Here is a 21,911-nt window from a genome sequence, read left to right as displayed (position 1 = left end):
GTGTGTGCAAGTCACTTGCATCTCTAGGCTTCAGTTTCTCCAACTACAACATGAAAAATCAGACTAGACAGTCCAAAATGTCTCTAACTTCCATACACAAAAAAAGATCTTACAGTTACCTGATAGTATATAATTGATAGAAAAACCACTTGTCTGCTATAATTAACTAAAATTTTAAAAAATAATCTATAAGGCAACATGTTACCATACTCACAAGCTTATTACAGGTCTTATGTTTAAATATCCATGCTCAGCAGCATAAAGACATAAACCCAAGATCAGTGGAGAAAAAGAAAGGCATTCTAACTAAACACTAAGCAGGAAAGAGGAGTAGGGTACTCCCCTTACCCTGTTCATGTGACCAATATCAAGAAAACTGAAGCAGAAAACAAAGTTGAGAACCACTATGTTCAAGCAAATTGGTTACTCAGTGGGAAACACTGCGGATAAACAAACTTTCACAATCTCCCAATTTGAAATAATCTTACCTACCAAACTGAAGTCAAGAATTTCAATTTTCAGCATTTATTGAGCATTTTCCATATATCAATGGCCACAGCAGAGGATGTAAAAGTATAAAAGAGATGACATCTAAGAGTACAAATGGAGCATTTCAGGCAAGGAAAGAAAATTATATTCAAAATGTAAGGTCGTGTAAGAGTATAGCAGAGATCAGGAAATACTGAAACATCACGCCATTGACTCTACTACCTTTTCACTACACTTCACACACTTATGTTCCCCTCTCTTCCCTCCTTAGCCAGCTTAAATTCCATGATCCATCATTATCCTCTCTAACACAAGAGTCAACCAACAATAGAAATGGTCTTCTGCCTGTTTTTAAAATTAAACTTTTAATGGAACAGAGCTATGCCCATTCAGTTTATATATTGTCTATGGCTGCTTTTGGACTACAGTGACAGAACTGAGTAGTTGTGCCAGACACTAGGTAGCCCAGAAAGCCAAAAATATTTAAGAAAAAGCTTGTGGTTTTTCTACAACCCTAGTTGAATTCAGCTTTCTGCCCAGTCATGCCTATGACCAAAGAGCTAAACATGGCTGCAAAGAAACCTCTAATTGTGCTGATTGGTCTCATGTTAACATCATCATCAAAATTCAATTTGTTGTCCAGGTGTGATTACACCTGTAATCCCAGCATTTTGGGAGGCTGAGGTGGGCAGATCACTTGAGCTCATGAGTTTGAGACCAGCCTGGGCAACATGGCAAAACACCATCTCTACAAAAAATATAAAAATTAGCCTGGTGTGGTGGCGTGCACCTGTAGTGCCAGTTACTTGGGAGAAGGTGGGAGAATGGCTTGAGCCTGGGAGGCAAAGGTTGCAACAAGCTAAGATCATGGCATCACTCCAGTCTGGCTGACAGAGCCATATCTTGTCTCAAAAAAAAAAAAAAGTCAATTTGTCCAGCAATATAAGGAATGGACTTTCCTGGTCCATTCACTTTTCTAGACCAGTTAATTTCCCCTTTTCTCCTCTTTAGCCTCTAACAGCCCTTCTCTGCCCTCAGCCTCAACACATGACCTTGCTTGCATTACTGCATGCACTCTCCCACCAGTATCTATCTCCATATACTCTTACTTTACTTCTATAACTAGAAGACAAGCTAACCCAGCTCCTTCTTAAGGCAAACACTGCTACATGTTAAAACAAAAACTGTTGTGTACTATTTCTCCTACTCAAGGTCATTGCTCCAGAAATTTTTGTCTCTTTCTACATTAATTATTCCATGTAGAAACATTACAATCAGCACATAAGCTTGCTATTATTTCTCCCTCTTTAAAAAAAAAAAAACAAAAAACTATTGCTAACCACACTAATTACTACCATATTTTTGCCTCCTCTCCTTAAGCTGACTTTTCTCCAATTCCTCTCTCCTCCTATTCTAAAACTTTCCTCAACAGAATTTCACTACTATTATGCCAAAATTATTCCAGATCAACAGTATCCTTGTTGCTAAATCCAAAGCCAACTTTCAGTCATCATCTTACCCTGCTCATCTATTTGACTTAGCACTACCATTGGAACAGTCGATCATGTTTCTTTCACTGAAGCACCTTCTTCACGTCACAGGACACTGTACTTTTATGGTTTTCATCCTACCCTATAAATAACTCTTCTTTTCTCCATTTCTGCTTCCTCCTATTCACCTTGATCTCTTAAAAACTGGAAGATCCAGCTGGGCACAGTGGCTCACACCTGTAATCCCAGCATTTTTGGAGGCTGAGGTGGGCGTACCACAAGGTCAGGAATTTGAGATCAGCCTGGCCAATATGGTGAAACCCTTTCTCTACTAAAAGTACAAAAATTAGCTGGGCATGGTGGTGGGTGCCTCTGGTCCCAGGTACTCAGGAGGCTGAGGCAGGAGAATCCCTTAAACCTAGGAGGCGGAGGTAGTAGAGAGCCGAGATTGTACTACTGCTCTCCAGCCTAGATGACAGAGCAAGACCCAGTCTAAAAAATAAAAATAAAAAAAATTAAAAATTAAAAAATCAGAAGATCCCTGGATTTAGTCCTCAGACCTTTTCTGCTCTTTAAAATCACTCCTCCTTGATAATCTCATCCAGTCTAATGGCTCAATACTACTATACACTGATTATATATAAGTAAATACACATATACTAGACTTCTGCCCTTAACTCTACACTAGTATATCCAACTGTGTATTTGATATTGCTCAGGCTAAAAACTTTATAATCACCCTTAACTCCCAGCCTCTTCTCTCTTACACTTACACACACACACATATACCCACACATCCTCATATCTCTATGGCAGACAATACGAATGGTTCCACCTTTACAAATTTATCCAGATCAAACCACTTATCATTTTCACCGCTAGAACCCCTGTCTAAGCCACTGTCATCTCTAACCTGGATTGCTCTAATATCCTCCTAAACGGTTTACCTACTTCTATCCTTATTCCTTTCCAATTTACTACCAACTAAAATCAAGTTAAGCTAGACTGTATCTCTTCTACTCCACCTCATTGGTCTATAATGTACTACACACCCATCTCATTATTTTTGTCCTCTATTCTACTCCACTGCTCTCCTCACTGCTACTCTTCTCTAGTCAAGCTAGCCCCTGGCTGTTTCCTGAACACCTATGGTACATTTTTACATTCAGGAATTCTGAACTTCAATGCTTCTAGTCCTTCAACCTAGAATGCTCTCCCCTAAGATACGCTCAAAGCTCATTTGTCTCAACTCCTTCAAAATGTTTGGTTAAAGTGGTACCTTCTTAGTTGGCTTTCCTTAATCATTCCATTTAAAATTATAACCCATTCCTCCACCTCCACATCCCCCATCTGCCTTCCCCACTTTATAAATGAAACTTACCACTTTCTAACCACATAGTTTATTTGATAGTATCTGCTTACCCTGACTAGACAAGGCTCCATGAGGGCAAAGGTTTCTGTCTGTTTTGTTCACTGCTCTATTTCCATGTAGAATAGTGCCTAGCACACAGTAGGTACACAGTAAATATTCACTGACTAAATTAAGTTCAGGGGCAATGGGCATTTCTTTAAAACTTAGTATTACATATTTTACAATCCATATATATATAAATCATGTTGTACACTGTAAATATATATATTTTATTTTTCAATTATATCAATAAAGCTTCAAGAAAAAAAGATTACAAACTGACAGGTCTGTTTTAACTCAAACAGTATTATGGAAAATGGGTATGGAGAGGAGACTTGGTAAGATGAGAATAAAAGCAGGGTAAGCAGCTGGAAACCTTCTACAAGAGTCCAAAGCTTGGATCAGGGAATAAGGCAATAGGGATATTTTTTAAAGCAGGAGAAAAGTAGTGTAGAATATACTGGCTAGATGAACATTAGAGTAATAGGGAATCCAAGAAACAAAGAGATTTTGATTAATTTAACTGTTTTTAAGCTTGGGCAACTAGGTACATGATGAGACAGACAAATCAAAGAGTAGAAAGGTTTGAAGGAAAAATTATTTGAACTTTTACTTAATGAATCTCAGAACACTTTGGGTAGCTATAGTACACAGGTGGTTACAAACACAGGTGAAGACAAAACTCAGGAAGCAAGAACAAAGTACAGCTTGAGATTCAAGCAATAGCTGAAGCCATGAGAATAGACTTGTTCACCTAAGAAGAACATGCAAAGTAGGAGAGTAAGGAAAGGACTGAGTATGGAATCCTGAAAAACACTAAATTTAAGAAACAGATAAAAGGAAACTCAGCAAACATGAAGAAATAAACTAAGAGGCACAAGAAAGCAAAGAAAGATTAGCATCAAGGATCCAAAGCTGAAATTTCTATAAGGGTGAGATATGAAGCATTTCAGTAGCAGATGAGATGAGGATTAAAAAGGGGTTATTCGAGTATATCCAATATCTTGCTATATCTTGGTTCAGTGATGCTCTTGGAAAAAGAGTTTTCAGATCATACTGTCAGTAGCAACCAAGCTTTATTGGGTTCACAAGTGTGCAACCTTGCAGGAGAGGAACAGGAGGCAGTTAATTCAGTTTATTCTCACAAAGTCTCTAGTGATGAAAGGAAAGAACTGGGAGTTGGTAATTCAAGGGGGGACAAAGTCAAAGAAAAATTGTTGCTGGGCTTTTGTTGGTACTTTTTACTGGCTAAAAAGACCCAAATTTATTTGTAAGCTAAGTAGACATGGGTAGAATAAAGTTATTTTTAAAAAGGAGGGAAAAGGGATACCTGAGGAACCAAGATTCCAGAAAATCAGAAGGAAGAAATATGGACAAACTATACAGCATGGTAATTAAGAAGTAAGATTAGCGTGAGTCACACCAAACTATATAGAAGTCCCAATTCTGTTACTAGGAGTTATGTGACTATGAGCAAGCTATTTAACCTCTCTAAGCAACAGTTTCCTCATCTGCAATATAGAGCTAATGACAATATCTATTTTAAAGAACTGTCATAAGATTATAAGAAATAATCCATGTGAAATTGTTTAAACCCATTACCTAACACACAATAAAGACTCAAAGTTTAGCTATTTTCATCCTCAAAAAAAAAATACCATTTTTTCTTTAAATCTAAAATAAGTGATTAGGTATTAGGGAAAAGGAAAGAAATGTAAGCTAAATGAGTTATGTGTAATGATCCTATTTCTTATAAAGTAAGAGAGAGATAAGATGACATGCAAAACTAAGGGTAGCAGAGAGATAAGATGACATGCAAAACTAAGGGTAGCAAGAATAATGCTGAAGGCTAAGAGAAAAAAATGCAGAGATCAATATTCAGAGATAATCAGTTCCCACTGTGAATGAGGTCTAATAAAGAACAAATAAATACAATGCTCAATTGGATTAAAAAGAATTGCTGTATTATATAAAATTCAAAGAATGGTGAATCTCAGGTTATTAGAAAGGTCATTAACACAGATGTCAAAGCCATTTTTTAAACTATTAATAACAAAGTTTCTTGATTTTAATGATCCATTTTACAAAGTTAATTATTACACATTTATGAACAACCTGGAGATGTGTATACCATTGCATTCCATTTTACTTCATTTGCTAAACAAACACACTAACAGTTAAGAATGTAAAGACTGAATCGGGCTGGTGGCTTATATGCCTATAATCCCAGCACTTTGGGAGGTCAAGGCAGAAGATCGCTTGAGTTCAAGACCAGCCTGGGCAACCCAGAGAGGCACCATTTCAACAACAACAACAACAACACAAACAATTAGCCAGGCCTGGCAGTGCACAACCATGGCCAAAGCACTCAGGAGGCCAAGGTGGGAGGATCACTTGAGCCCAAAAACGTCAAGGCTAGTGAGCCATGCAATCCAGCCTGAACAACAGAGTGAGATTCTGTCACTCACACACACACACACACACACACACACACACACACACAATTTATTTATCTTTATATATTTAAACTATATATAAGATTAAAAGATGAATGCCAAGTTCAACAGAGGTTTGTAGTTACACGACTATAAGCTCTGTCCTTTCCTTGTCCCAAACAATGTTTTTATAAATGATTTCTTTTATTAGAGGTTGCAAAAGCAAATGCCATTAACAGCTAAGCAACAAATGTAAAAGTGTGAAGCCAGCGCCACTGCACTCCAGCCTGGGCAAGAAGAGCAAAACTCTGTCTCAAAAAAAAAAAAAAGAAAAAGTGTGAAGCCAAACTGAGTAATGCAGTAAGGGGCAACAGTTGGTAAATCACACAGTACAAGACTTAACTAACTACAAGCATTCTAGTTTAAAACAACAACAACAAAAACAAAAACAGAATATGCTTGCCAAATAAAACACATCATGGGATAGATTTGGCAGTCAATTTATAATCTCTGATTTCAACACTGCCACCTAAGATTGACACGAACCTAGGAAGAATGGCTTAAAATGAAACACTGAAAAAAATGTTAAAGAAATTGGGCTGGAATGATAGAACCCACAATATAAAATTTAACAAAGCCACTATGACTAAAATCAAAGTATCCATTCATTATGTAGAATGATAGAACAGAGAAACTCCAGATCAAACTTGATAGTAATACATCTGGAAATTAAGTAAGCGTAACTGAACAGAACTCAAAAAGAATCAACACTGAGATGCAACCAATGAAAAACATCATGCAGCATTAGGTAACAAAGTATTGTGTTCAAATCAATGAAGATAATTCCACTCTACTTTGTGTAGCTCACGCTGCATTGGAAGTAATGATATCCCTTTACTGGCGGCACATTTTATTCATAATATTAAAAAAGCAGAATACATCAAAGAAGGGTTAATGACACTCTGTCTGCTATAGGCTGAATGCTCTAATTTGCTATACTGTGAGAAATATGAAGGCACCAATAAATTCTCTTGTTAAATTTACAAATGTTCTAATGTAAAATAAATAGCCACAGGGAATAACCCTTAGGGAACAGTGCCCACCTCTAGCAAACACCATATGTACAGAAAACAGCACTATTTTACAGTTCCAAAGTATAGTTTTGTGTGAAGATTCCAGCAAAGCATAATTAAGGAGGCTGAAGACACTAATATTTTGAGAAGACTAGGACTCAGCATTTCTAGCATTCATAATTTTCTGAAACACCTACGGTTTGCTATTTCCTTAATGTAATCTCTCTCCTTTGGATTATCAGATACATCGCTGGAATACTCACAAATTGTAAACCTTAAAAATTAAATAGGCCAGGCATGGTGGCTCATGCTGGTAGTCCCAAAACTTTGGGAGGCCAAGGTGGGCAGATCGCTGGAGCCCAGAAGTTAGAGACCAGCCTTAGCAACATGGTAAAACTCTGTCTCTACCAAAAATACAAAAATTAGCTGGGCATAGTGGCATGCACTTGTAGTCCCAGTTACTCTCAGGAGGCTCAAGCATGAGAATCGCTTGACTCTAGGAGGCAGAGGTTGCAGTAGCCAATACTGCACCGCTGCACTCCAGCCTGGGTGAGACAGCACAAAGGCTGCCTCAAAAAAAAAAAAAAAAAAAAAAAAAGACCTAAATAGAACACACAGTATCGCTTGGGAGGCAAATGCTGAAAACACTGAATCCACCAACATAAGCAACTACTAACCTCAAAAAGTGATACTAGGTTTGCAAAAAAACTGGCTACAGAGTCAATGCCACAAGACCTTTGAAAGAAATCTATTATACAAAGTGGATCTTACTTAGAAACTTCCAAAAAGACTCCATAATGTATAATTTAGGCAGTATTTCTCTCGATGGCTCAGTTTTCCAAGTTATTGTTTTTATTAATAAACCATTCTCTAATCACTGATAACCACTCCTCTATGAACTCCACCTTAAAACCACACATTGAGTAGGAAATTTAAGTGATAAAACTTTGATCGCATGTAACAACAACTCAACAACAACTGAAATAACTCCATCCTATCTTTGGAAAACATATTAGTGTGATGCTCTTATCTCCAGATAACTTCTGAGGTCAGGAAATAAAATGGCTTGAGGTTACCGTTTTAAATAGAATCATGACGTAATTCTAAAAACGTAATGGAATGCAATGCAACCTATTAGAGATCCCAGAAATAAGATATAAAATGCAGCATCACGGTAACCCAGGTTCCCATTAGAATTGGGCTGGGCATTCCAACTGGCAAAAAATCTTCACAATAGCTATCTTTTCTCTGATGGGTATGCCAGGCTGGCTAGAGAAGAGAATATAGTGCTAACAGTAAAAAGTGTGTGGATTAGAAATACCCTTTTGTGTGAGAGGTTGTGAGAAGGAAATGGGAAAGGGTAGGCACTTAGCATACAACAATGATTAAGGCAAGTTTCATACCTATCTCACACCTTATAACAAAATAAACACCAAAATTACCAAAGGGTTTTTTTTTTTAGAAAAGTCATAAATGTGCCAGAAGAAAACATGGGTATTTCTGCAAATCTTGGAAGACAAAAGAACTAAGCCATTGAGAAAAATAATGCCAATCTGATTACACAGAACTGTAAAACATCTATACTGCCTTAAGAAAAAAACTCACACAAATCCGATTTTAAAAATATGACAATTTGGCACATAAATACATTTCCACTACACATGACAAAAGCCTGATTTGTTTTATTTAAACTACAAATAGTACTTGGAAGTCAGTAAGAAAAAACCAGTATAGAAAACATGGAAATAGGAGCTTGGCATGGTGGTTCACACTTGTAATCCCAGCACTTTGGGAGCCTGAGGTGGGTGGATCACCTGAGGTCAGGAGTTCGAGACCAGCTTGGCCAACATGATAAAACCCTGTCTCTACTGAAAATACAAAAATTAGCTGGGCATGGTGGCAGACACCTATAACCTTAGCTACTCTAGAGGCTGAGGCAGAACTGCTTGAAACCAGGAGGCAGAGGCTGCTCAAGATTGAGCCATTGCACCTTCCCCGCAAAAACACAGGAAAGAAAACATAGAACTACGCATGAACAGATAGGTATGTGAACAGCCAACAAAACTGTAGAAAAATGCTCAACTTCACTCACAATTAAAGAAATGTAATAAAGATAACAATTAGCCACAAATTTTCATCTATCAAACTGGAAAATTCAATCTGAGAAAACTAAGTACTGAAATAGGATCACCATCCAATATGGACTACAACAATTCTTGGTAAAGTCAGTATACAATCTTTTGGGCAGGCAGGGGGTTAATATATTAATTCAGAAGTAAAGACATAGAGCCCCCCCAATTAGACTCAGCAATGCCACTTTTAGGGATTACATCTATGAAAACAATTCTGTGTACACGCTCATTCATGCATTAAGATTTGTGAAGAGCAAGGAATTACAAGTGCCATATCTGCATGCCATTATCTCATAGTGCCAAGAAACAAAAACATGCTCTAAAATAAAATAAAAAGCCCACATGATGGTATGTTAAAGAAGCACAGGAACTAGCTGATAGAACTCCCAATGGCCAAAGCTGGGACAATTTGACCAACAAAATAAGTATCTGTTAAGTCCACATTGATATAATAAATGCCTAAATAGATTAATACTTGGGGGAAAATAGACAAGTCTTTTATGTAAAATAAATCCAAATAATTTGTGTAGCTACTCCACCATTAACTATATATATATATATATATATATATATATATATATAAGCATAATTCCCACCTTAGGTGTAGTCTCTACATAGTGACTTCCTTCCAAAAATTAAAATATGGAAAGGGGCAAAAAAAAAAAAAAAAAAAGTAACTTTACAGTCAAGAAAACTAAACACTACATCTGTCAGGTGTTGAAAGTCAGTTTAATAGCAGTCATAAGCATGATGACAGTATGTGTCCTTGATATGATATGATGTGATGAAAATGACACTTTACCTGTCTGTGGTCTTCTTGCCAAAAACCTGTAACCCCAGTTTTAGGTATCTTACAAAACACCTGACCAGAACTCCACAAAACTGTCAAGATTATCAAAAGCAAGGAAAAGTCTAATAAACTGCCACAGTGAAGAGGCAAGTAAAATGAGACCACTAATGTTTCATTACATTGCAATGTGGGATCCTCAATGTGGTATTCTTTTTTACACTTTGTAAATGTAATGTGGTATCTTAAATGAGATCATAAACAAAAGACATTAGACAAAAACTAAGGAAATCTGATTAAACTACAATAATTAACTAACTATAACAAATGTATCATATTAATATGTCAACAACAGGGGAAACTTTCCAGGGTCTATGCATACAGATATAAAAAACCCTATTACTGTATCGTTGGTAAAGCAGGAACATGCTCCAAAACAATATATATGCTATTATATTTACATATAATATATGTGCTCATACATGCATGTAAGAAATTTGTATCTTACATGTATGTATCTTAAGAGTGGATTAGGGAATTTAAGGATTCGGGTAAAAAAAGATATTGTTTTAAATTATTCTGTATTATTTCAATTTTTAAATAATGTGCCTGTAATAACATTTTAGTTTCACTGAAATATTAAAATAACATAAAAAGATAATTGATATTCAAAAGAAACTCCTAGATTATTTTCAAGCAGATGATAATCACCCCCTCATTTGCTGTCAGTAACATTTATACCTTATGAGAAGGTTTTTATAATTCAAACTCAAGAGCTTTATTATTACGTATATATTCGGTCCCTAGAGCATACTCCATTGATGTTAACATCTCATCAGTAAAGTTTCATCCAGACAATCAATAAACCACTTTAATAAGACATCAACATAAAACTTTAAGGAAGACAGACCAAGTGAGCATAGATAGGTAATCACTTTATTTCCCTGAATAAAATTTCCTTCTATCAGTAATTTTCACATAGTAAGGTAAGAGAGAGAAGAAAAGAGGGAAGAATTGTATACTGTCAACTTCATCAAGGTACCATTTCTGTAAATTGGGGTTTCACCTAATTAAGAACAACAATGACAATAAAATTATTTTAATATTGGGAGGCTGATCTTGACCTAATCATTTATGAACCCACTTCTACTTTCCTAGCCTGATCTCCCATTACCATCCCTGCTACCTCAACTTTATATACCACCAATTTCAAACTACTTGTATCTCCTCTACACACACTGTGCTATTACACCACCAAGTCTTTAAAATACTCTGTACTTCTAGGTACACACGGCGTATAGAACACAAGTATATATATAAAACACAAGTGTGTGTGTGTGTAACAAAAGTATATACATATTATCCTCATTTTATAGATAAGGAGAAAGATTAAGCAATTTGCTTGAGGACACATATCTAGTACACAGCAGAGTCACTCTGCACATCCAAACTGATTCTTTATACTATACTGCTTCAAAATTAAGAAGGAACTCTTCCTGGCCTTTTATTTCTTTCTCTCATCCCTTATTATAACCACATGCACACATACCTGCTCTTTAAAAAGTTAAAACTGAATTAGAAATGAGTACATACACATACATGCAAGTTTTAGAAACCTCTAATAAAAGTTCTTTACTGAAAGTAAAATACATATCAAATTAAGAGTAGTGGTATTAGGGAAGGTTAATGGAAGCGAGAGCTAGACTGCCTGGGCTCAAATCTCATCAAAACATTTCTAATAAATATTTACATAGCTTGCTATAATTATATCTCCTTGGCTCTCGGGTGAATGGCTTGATAATTCTGCTTTATCTTTTGAGGGTAAGAGATTTCTCTGAAAACCTAGTAAAACACACAAGCTAGCTCCCTCCAAAAAATCTTTATTTTAGGAGAGTCACATATTTCCTGCAGACTAGAAATTTAAAATACTGTTTTAATTGAACAAGAAGAACACATGGACACAGGGAGGGGAGCACCACACACTGGGGTCTGTTGGGGGGAATAGGGGAGGGACAGTAAGGGGTGGGGAATTGGGGAGAGATAGCATGGGGAGAAATGCCAGATATAGGTGAAGGGGAGGAAGGCAGCAAATCACACTGCCACGTGTATACCTCTGCAACTATCTTGCATGTTCTTCACATGTACCCCAAAACCTAAAATGCAATTAAAAAAAGAAAAGAAAAAACACATACTGGTTTAAACTGCTCTGTGGGCAGGTCACTTAACTTGTCTCCAGCTCCTCTTCATAGAACTGTTGTGAGGATTAAATGACTAAATGTAAGTAAGATGTTTAGATTAATGCCTGGCATAGTTTCATATACCTTTTAGCTATTATTATCATTACTATTACTGCAACTATTACTACTATAAATATTATAATCTTTCTTTGTTCTATAATCATTACTAAGATATTTTTAAAGCATTATTTCTAGCACACTGCTTCTGGAGGAATGTACATTCTGTGCTAAACAGTATAGCATACTATACAGACTCTGGAGTCAGATTACTTGGAGCTGACTTCCAACACTGCCATTTAGTAGTTGTATGGTAACTTACTTAACTGCTGTTTCAGTTTCTTCTAAAAAATGGGGACAAGAATAGTACCAATTCTTCAATAGGTTGCTATGACGTTTCAGTGAGTTATAAAATATGCAAATGGCTCAGGACAATGGCTGACATAGAGAAAGTAAAATATATATTTGCTATTAATAAACAAGTAATATGTAAAATCATAAATTAATGTTTCTTAAGTGTTAATTATATGCCAGGTACTATGATAAGCATTTGATAACATTATTACACTTGTTCCTTACAAAACCCCTCCTATGCAGATGGTGAGAGAAGGCTTATAAAAGTAAGTATCTTGCCCAGAGTCATACTGCTATCAAGTGGCAGAAATTGAATGCAAACCCAAGTATTACTAGTGTATGCTCTTTGCGTTTCAGAATGAATCCTCAGCATACATGTCATCCATAACCTTTCCTCTCCAGAGCTACTACTAGATGGTATAATTAAGCGCAGTATTCTGCTCACTGATCCCAGAAGCAGTGGTTCTCCCCTTCTGTATACAGCGCCACCCCGCCCCTCATTACTATCAATAGAAAAAGGTGGTATGACAAATAAAATCAACTGTTATCTTTGTTATTTGAACAGTCTCTCACAAAGTAGAAGGCAGAAGTTTTTCTTTTTATTATTCAAGTAATCTATGAACCACAAGGAAAAATACTTTTACATGAAAAGTTACTTACAGAAGCTTTCCTTACAGAAAACTATTAATTGATTGAAATAAAACTTAAGGATCTTATAAAGGCATAACATGGTATTTATCCTATGACCTTCAGAGTTCTAGCATTCTGCAAAGGTAAGCCATAACTCAGAGAAGGCAAAATCAGCTGATCCCACACCTTGGCTTCAACTAGGGCAACTTTGCTTTTTATATGTTCTATCAGAGGTCTTCATAAAATTTCACTGGGGATGTAGAAAGTTTCTACTGCTAAAGTATTTTTTGTTATTAAAAAAAAGACTATTCTATAGGATACTTGAAATTCACAAAATTATAACCCCAGAGTTTCAAAACACTTGGTCCTTCTTTCAGACCAAGAGAGACGGACAAAGAGAGGAGGTACCACTTATTCTAAACTAAATCAGAGTTAGCTACTACGTAACCTAGAGTTTATGAATTGACTACATGATGCTCTAGTTACTATAGCAAACAGTAATAATTCCAACCAGAAAACTAAGCCTCATTAGTTCACATCGCTAATCTCTGTCCTGACTTAATTCCTCTTTATTCTAGTTACACTGGCTACCCTTTTCCCCTGTTACAGGCTAAAAGCTGATTATCCACAATCCCTAAAGAAAGTCTTTAAAATGTGAAGGCAGGATACAATCAAAAGAAAGTTACCAAAATAGATATACCATTCAGTCAAACTGTGGTCAGTGAAATGTAAAACATGCCTGTTATTACAGAAATCCTACTTTAATTCTCCCAGAACTATAAGAGTACTTAGAACAGAAATTATGATAAGGCCATAGGGTAGCTTTGCTACAATTCTAAAATTGTGGGAATAGATAAAATATTATATAGTACAACAATGAAATAGAAGATAACCAAAATACCTATACATATTATGAGACAAGAGAAAAAAAGTCTTTATGAGATCATAATTATGCATACACCTATATAAATCATGTACATATGGAATAAGATACACAGAGGTGAAGTCAAAGGTCAGAACAGTGGTCGTAAATAATTTAGTTGTTTTCCTTAACATTTTCCAAAAAGGGGAGTAATAGAGGCCCAGAGAGAACAGACATTAAGTGAGACAATAAATAAGATTTAAGACAGATGAGAATCCATAAAAAGATTTAGAAGCCATCAGAAAGAGAGAGGGATGAGTAAAATCCCAATAAAAGAGGGGCATAGAAACCCAGAAAAGGAGGTTGATGGAGACCCAAGAAGAAGAAATAACAGAGAAAGAGAGAGACAGAGAGAAAAAGGGTGTGGGGGAGAAGAGAGAGACAAGAAGGAAAGAGACAAAGAGAAAGAGTTACAAAGACGGAAAAGAAATCCAAAAGAGGGGGTGACATAGACCAGAGAAAGGGACAAAAACCCAGATACAGAAAGATAGAAACCTGGAGCCTACAGTAAAAGGTTGAGGAATCCAGAAAGGGGAACAAAGACTAAAGAGAAAGGGAAAAAAAGTGCTAGAGAAAGAGACTGATAGAAAATAGAGAGGGAAAGAAAGTCAAAGATGATTATAGAGAATGAGAGAAATTTTTTAAATTCCCAGATACATTTAAAGTCATCTATTCTAAAACCTAATCAAGTCTCTCACCTCTCTAATCCTGAAACAATCTTTCTCATCTTCACAATATCCTCAACTAATCTCCCTAATTGCCTCCTTAAACTTCTTTTCTGCTCTTCAACTTCTTAAGAGTTAAATGAGTTTACATTTATGAAGAATTAAAACAGTGCCTAGCATATAGGGAATGCTATATACATTAAAGTAAGTAATCAAGAGAAAATTTTTAAGAACTCTGCAAGGAGGGCTTTTTTCCAATTGAATCTATAGTAATCCAGCAGTTCATAGAACAAATAATTCTTACACAGGGGTATCATGATGTATCTAATAACAACAACAACAACAAAAAGACACAAAATTCCATTATAAAGAGGATACAACAGAGGTTCTACAATTTTACTTAGGAAGAGAGAAAAAAGTAAACGCACGCCAAAACAGATCAGAATAAAGATAATAATAAGCCATTTGGTGGGTTTTAAAAAAAAGGAAACATAAACCAAGTAACAGGGTTTAGAAATAAAAGAGCTCTGAAGTACTTATGAGGGTTTACAATCCCTAGTAAACCAGAGGTAACATGGAAACTAAAAAAAAAAAATTGAAAAGCAAGTGTTAATAAAGGGCCTATTTGCTAACTATAGTCATTAAAATGTATTAGTTATAATACACAGGTATATACGCAAAAATTGTACATCTGTAGGCATTTACATCAAAATTCTGGCTTAACACATTGGTATCTTCCTATACAACAGGTACTGTAATGAAAAAAAGATTTTCTAAGAAAATAATTTAAATAAAATTTAACAGAAAATGTCGTCGGGCAACATTTCTTGAAGAAAAAAAAAAACGAAAAAGCTTAATAGAAAATGACTAAAAACTATTATACTAGAAAACAGTTACATAGAGTAACAAGAACACTGAGCTAGAAATCAACAATTATGCATCTAAGAACATTAGATATTATATGCATTAAACCTGAAGTCCAAAATACCAAGTGAAATTATCCAAAGTCATATTTATTTAGCCAAAAGAATCAAGTGATTTTTTTTTTTTTTTTTTGTGACGGAGTCTTGCTCTGTCGCACAGGCTGGAGGGTAGTGGTGCGATCTTGGCTCACTGCAACCTCTGCCTCCTGTGTTTAAGCAATTCTCCTGCCTCAGCCTCTCAAGTAGCTAGGATTACAAGCGTGTGCCACCATGCCCCCACTAATTTTTCATATTTTTAGTAGAGACAAGGTTTCACTGGGTTAGCCAGGATGGTCTCGATCTCCTGACCTCACAATCCACCTGCTGAGGCCTCCCAAAGTGCTGGGATTACAGGCCTGAGCCACCGCACCTGGCCTATGATTTGTTACCTGCCCTGCCTATGCACTCCAAACCAGTGAAGAGAAATGAGAAATAGCAACAGGCAGAAAAATAAAGACACCAAGGTAAAGCAGAAGAAATTTATTTTCTTTGCTTCCAGCTTCATTGATTACTGTTGTCTTCTGAAGAGAAAGCGATTGGGGGGAGTTTAACAGCACAAAGTCTTCTTTATCCTTTGTTTTCACATAATTCAATGTGATCAGTGATCACATAAAGTAAGCACTGCAATATTACATCTTTTCCAACTTTTTCACTGCCCGAGGATGGTTCAATTTGCTTCCAAATGTTTAACCAAACAAAGTGAAGCTGATAAAAGGTAAAGAGATAGCAAGAGGACTTTAGTAGGTTTAACCTATTGCTTTACCTCTTATCAACTTCACTTAACAAAATCACTTAATTTTCCTCCCTGCAATAAATAACTATCAGAGGGCTGCATAAGCACCTAAGGAACATAGACATCTTTGAAAAAAAAAAGTATATAGATTTTCTTGAGAAGTGATTAAAAGTGCATTCCCTTTATCTTATTAATGCTTTCCTGATATAACTAATGATTTTCAATGACCATATCTTGGACTGAATATTGCTGGGGCCTAGTTTTGGAATTTTTCCATTCCATTAGCAAAACTGTCATATGGGGGGATGGGAGGATTAATTTCTAGAAAAATAATGAATTTATCATAATATTCAGTACACACACAATATTCAATACACAATATTCAGTACACAGTATCAAACCTACCTTCTCACCACTGGAGTAGAAGAAATAACGCAATCGGACTATGTTACAGTGATCTAGCTTTCTCATGATCTGGAGTTCTCGGTTCTGAAAAAGAAACAAATAAAAATGTATTTTTAAAGATAATAGCTATTCATCATATTGAACAAGATGCTTCTGAAATAACATTAAGCACTAAAATTAGCAGGTTTTAGATATGCTACTAAAAAGTGTAATCTGCTGACTGATTCTGATCTGCAAAATATTTGTTACTAGTCCATGAAATATCTGATATTGCTCTCCAATAAGACAAATACAGATATGGAGTGTTCAGAATTTTTATAACAATGACAGAAGAAATTGATATCTATGAATATAATAATAATTAGGACCCATATTTTATATTTTTAAAAATTTCAACTTTCTAGCAATTGATTAGTATTGTATTTCACAAAAATAACAGTCTTCAATGAATTCAAAATTGTAAAAACAGGTACTTTACCACAAATAGCTCGAAACAACCTGTTTTCTAAGGTGCAGTAAAAAAAAAAAAAAACAACTGAGCATTAACTCCATGAAAAGAGCTCAGCTGCTAAATTTTAGAAAAAGTTAAAATAATGCAGAGCGAAACTCAGTCTCAAAAAAAAAAAGAAATTACACAGTCCTGATAGATTTGTAGACCATTCAACACTATTTTCCCTTTGGGAAGTTTCAAAGTTATGTTCATTCTTCAAAAAAAGAAACCACTAAATAATATGATGATTTCTTAGTACCACAGATTTTGCAGCAGTAAATCTGACTAGACTGTACATTAACAAAGAAGTTATTATAGTCCAACAATATAACTGGCTGTCAGAAATCCAGTTAATGAAGGACAAATTATATAACACACAGATATAATACCAAAAAGCTAGTTTGTGGCCAAAAAAATAAAGTTTTAGTGAAAGTAATGATTTAGAAGAGCTACAAAACATAAAGTATATACCTAAGAATCTAGAAAAAAAATGGTTTTATGATTAGAAACGAGGCCAAGAAGGATCGAAACCAGAGAGCCAGATAAAGATAGCTATCCAACAGTAGGAAGAGTAGGATGGCCTCTAGTTCCTAGAAGATGAGAACAGAAGTGAATGTTCCTTAAAACTGACCTTTCAGAGCTGGGCTTATGTGTACAATGATATTTAAAATCCTTTTATAAGATAGCAATCTTTCATTCCATTACTTGTTAGTAAAAGTAATGGAAACAGAAACTAAGACTGAAAGTAAGTCAGAAAATATACTATAATTACTTGAGTAACTGATAAAAGACTCTTAAGCATTGACTAGTACAGAGAGAGGAACACAGAAAACTATCAACTTCAAAATTGTGGCCATTTCCATTCCAAATTGAAGCTATTTCTGGTATTATTTCTGTAGTTTTTTTGTTTTTGTTTTTTGTTTGTGTTTTTGAGATAAGAGTTTCATTCCTGTTGCTCAGGCTGGAATGCAATGGCACAATCTCAGCTCACTGCAACCTCTACCTCCTGGTTCAAGCTATTCTCCTGCCTCAGTCTCCCAACTAGCTGGGATTACAGGCACCCAACACCATGCCCAGCTAATTTTTGTGGGGTTTTTTGTATTTTTAGTAGAGACAGGGTTTCACCATGTTGGCCAGGCTGGTCTTGAACTCCTGACCTCAGGTAATCCACCCGCCTTGGCCTCCCAGAGTACTGGGATTACAGGCATGAGCCACAGCGCCCAGCATCTGTATTTTGTTAATTTACATGTAGGTAGTTGGCTTTGAAGAAGAACTGCTAGTAAATCAATCATTCCTCTCATAACATATAGCTGTAAGTATTGATTTTTTTAACATAGCCAACTATGTTAAAATAAGTTATTTTTCCAGACTCATTAACCAAGGTAACAGACAAATATTAAGTTCCCAGATAACAGAAGTTGTATAAGATTAGGCATAATACTTTTGATCAAAAAGAATGCATACGTGAAGCAAGAACAAGGACCTACATATTCATCTACATTTACTCTTCTGTTCCTATTGTGTTGCTTTAAAAATGTCTCATTTTAGATAAGGAAATTAAAGAAAAGCTCATGAACCAGGTAAGGCATGAACACAAACCTGAATGATATGAAGATATGAACCATCTGAAGATCTGAGGAAAGAGCACTGTGGTTATAGCGAACTAAAAATGTAAAAACCTAGTGGTGGGCTTGACATATTCAAGAAATAGGCAGCAAGATAATATGGCTGCAACTTTCTGAGTAAGGGGAGAGAAAGGTCGGAGTTATGTTAGGTGGGCAGGCGCAAGATCATATAAACCTTCATCGAATGTGGTAAGAAACTGAATTTCACTCTAAATGTAAAGGGAAGCTAACAGAGGTTTTGACCAGGAAAGTGATACAATCAGATTTACCTTTCAGAAAAGCACTATCACTCGAACCCAGGAGGTGAAGGTTGCAGTGAGCTGAGATCTTGCCACTGCACTCCAGCCTGGGCGACAGAGAGAGACACTGCCTCAAAAAAAAAAAAGACATTTTAAAAATTTAAGAGAATAAATTTGAAGAAAAAGGTAGATCAAGAATTCTGGTTTTTATATATTATGTTTGAAATCCTTAGACATTCACGTGAGGTCAGGGTAGAAGGTAAGGCTGGAAAAATGCATTTGGAAGTCATCTATATTAAGAAGATTTAAAGCAAGAGTACCTAATAATATCACCTAAGGAAGAAGTTCATACAGAAAAAAAAAAATCACGAAATGAAAAATAGACGACACAGTGGAGTAGTTTATAAAGCAGGAAGAAGAACAAGAAAGAATGTTATTTTAGAAGCCAAGCAAAAATTTTTAGAACAACTGCGTGATCATTTATGTCAAAAGCTACTGAAAGATGCATTAAGAGAAGTATAAGGACCTAAATAGTGATCTATGTTTACTCTTCTGTTCCTATTGTGTTACTTTAGAAATACCTGTATTTTAGATAAGGAAGCCAGAGAAAACCTTATGAAGGAGGTTAAGATATGAACATCAACCTGAATGATATAAAGGTAAGAACCATGTGAAGATCTAGGGAAAAGCACTGTGGTTACAGGGAACTGCAAATGTAAAAACTCAGTTGTGGGTTTGGCATAATGGCTAGATTAAAAAAGGAAAATGACAATTGCTATGACAAATGCCAAAATGTTGGTGACTCTTACACAAGAATGGTTTCAGTAGAACAATGGTTAAAAAAAAAAACTGAGTAGACTGAATTAAAGGGGGAATAGGGGACACAAGGTCCTAAGGGGTTAGCAAGTTTGAGGAGTGATTTCCAGGTACAGGAGAATGACGAGAGTAGCAAATCCACTCCCCCAAAATAATTATAAAACTGAACTACAATCACTTAAGAGCTCTGGAAACTGATCAAAGGCTATAACAAATTCAGAAGCATTTATTCTTTAAAAGCTGATTAGATTTCACTGAACAGTAGAGAAGAATGGCTTTCTTTGCCAAGGGATGCTACCATCCTTCTACCACCACCCAATTCAGTCAGTGAGGCAGTTTTCCCAGGGCAGCATTGGCAGTGAAAACCAGAGGGCTACAGTCATTTAGGATAGAGAGCAAAAACCCATGCCCAGTGGCACTCACAAGAAAAATAGCAAATGTAAAGGATACAAAGGGGAAAGGCCCACAGTTCTGCTAAAATGAGAATGTGGTCCCAGTTGGGGAAAATGACAGACTAGAGGGATATCTAGAAATTTAATAAGGGGACACTGGAAATGAGAGAGGCACAGAAGGCCTAAATTAGCTCCCACACATACCTGTCTGACAGGCTGTGCACATATGAGGGGGAGTGAGACTCAAGAGAGTCCAGAGAAAGTAAAAGCCAAGGCTAATTTGAAAACTGTCAGAATTTTGAATATGCTTCCCAATTCACATCTAGAATCATCAAAAAAATGCTGAAAGTGGCTGGGCACCATGATGTTGGTAATCCCCGCACTTTGGGAGGCCAAGGCAGATGGATCACCTGAGGTCAGGAGTTCGAGACCAGCCTGACCAACAAGGTGAAACCTCGTCTCTACTAAAAATACAAAAGTAGGAGGGCATGGTGCACATGCCTGTAATCCCAGCTACTCAGGAGGCTGAGGCAGGAGAATCGCTTGAATGCAGGATGCGGAGGTTGCAGTGAGTCGAGATCATGCCACTCTCCAGCCTGGGCAACAAGAGTGAAAATCCACCTAAAAAAAAAAACAAAAAAACAACAACAAAAAAAAACACAGTGAAAGTTTTAAAAATTCAAGATGTGTAAGCACAATCTTTAAGCAATAACTGGCTGACCATGAGGCTATACAAAGGGCTGATCCTAGGAAATCAGGCTTAAAAAATGAAAATTAGAATTAAAATTTTAACGCAGAATTCTAGGGCTTCTATCTATTCAGGGGAAAGGTTCCACAGATTACATACAGATTAGTTATTTAAAAACAAAACAAAAACAACAATTAAAAAAACCCACCAAACACAAAACGATCACTTTCAGGAGGTTTAAAAAAAAAAAAAGTCCAGGCGCAGTGACTCATACTTGTAATGCCAGCACTTTGGGAGGCTGAGGCTGATTGATAGCTTGAGCCTATGAGTTCAGCTAGCCTGGGTAACATGGCCACAAAAACTCGTCTCTATAAAAAAAATACAACAATTAGCTGGGTGTTGTGCCGTGCACCTGTAGTCCCAGCTACTCAGGAAGCTGAAGTGAGAGGATGGTTTTAGCCCGAGAGGTGGAGGCTGCAGTAAGCTGAGATCATAGCACTGCACTGCAGCCTGGGCAACAGAGGCCAGACCCTATCTCCCAAAAAAAAAAAAAAAAAATTTCGGAACCTAGCGATGCTACAATATATTATATAATATGTCCAATTAAAAAAAATTGTGAGACATGCAAACTACAGGAAAAGTTGACCTATACTCAGATTCTTTAAAAAAAAAAAAAAAGGCAGTCAACAGAAATTCTGGGTGGACACAGCTGTTGGATTTAGCAGATAAAGAATACAAAGCAGCTATTATAATTTATAATTAAGCCTGAAAAATTAAAATAAACCATATTTTAAAAATCAAAGAAAAATATGACAATTTCACAAGAGAATCTCAATAAAGAAATGTTAACTTATAAAACATGAGAATTAACTAGAGTTGAAGCACATCAAAACAAAAATGAGATTTGCTATGTACTCAAGAGAATATCTGAGATGGCAT

The 21,911-nt window shown here is 36.1% G+C and overlaps 1 protein-coding gene across 10 annotated transcripts in view; it reads right to left on the bottom strand.

Annotated features, from left to right (window-relative positions):
• GSK3B (glycogen synthase kinase 3 beta) overlaps positions 1-21,911 on the bottom strand; it is a 221,919-nt gene that overhangs the window by 110,646 nt on the left and 89,362 nt on the right. For 7 of the 10 annotated variants that reach the window (XM_017965207.4, XM_017965209.4, XM_017965211.4 and 4 more), the window contains exon 3: positions 16,723-16,806. The exons of the other annotated variants lie outside the window; for them this stretch is intronic. In XM_017965207.4, the coding sequence (XP_017820696.1) occupies positions 16,723-16,806 (84 nt within the window). The remainder of the gene's footprint in view (positions 1-16,722; positions 16,807-21,911) is intronic. 10 annotated transcript variants of the gene reach the window in all.

This window comes from Callithrix jacchus, chromosome 15, assembly GCF_049354715.1.
Source record: "Callithrix jacchus isolate 240 chromosome 15, calJac240_pri, whole genome shotgun sequence".
Lineage (NCBI taxonomy): Eukaryota > Metazoa > Chordata > Mammalia > Primates > Cebidae > Callithrix > Callithrix jacchus.
This window is presented reverse-complemented; position numbering and strand designations above follow the sequence as displayed.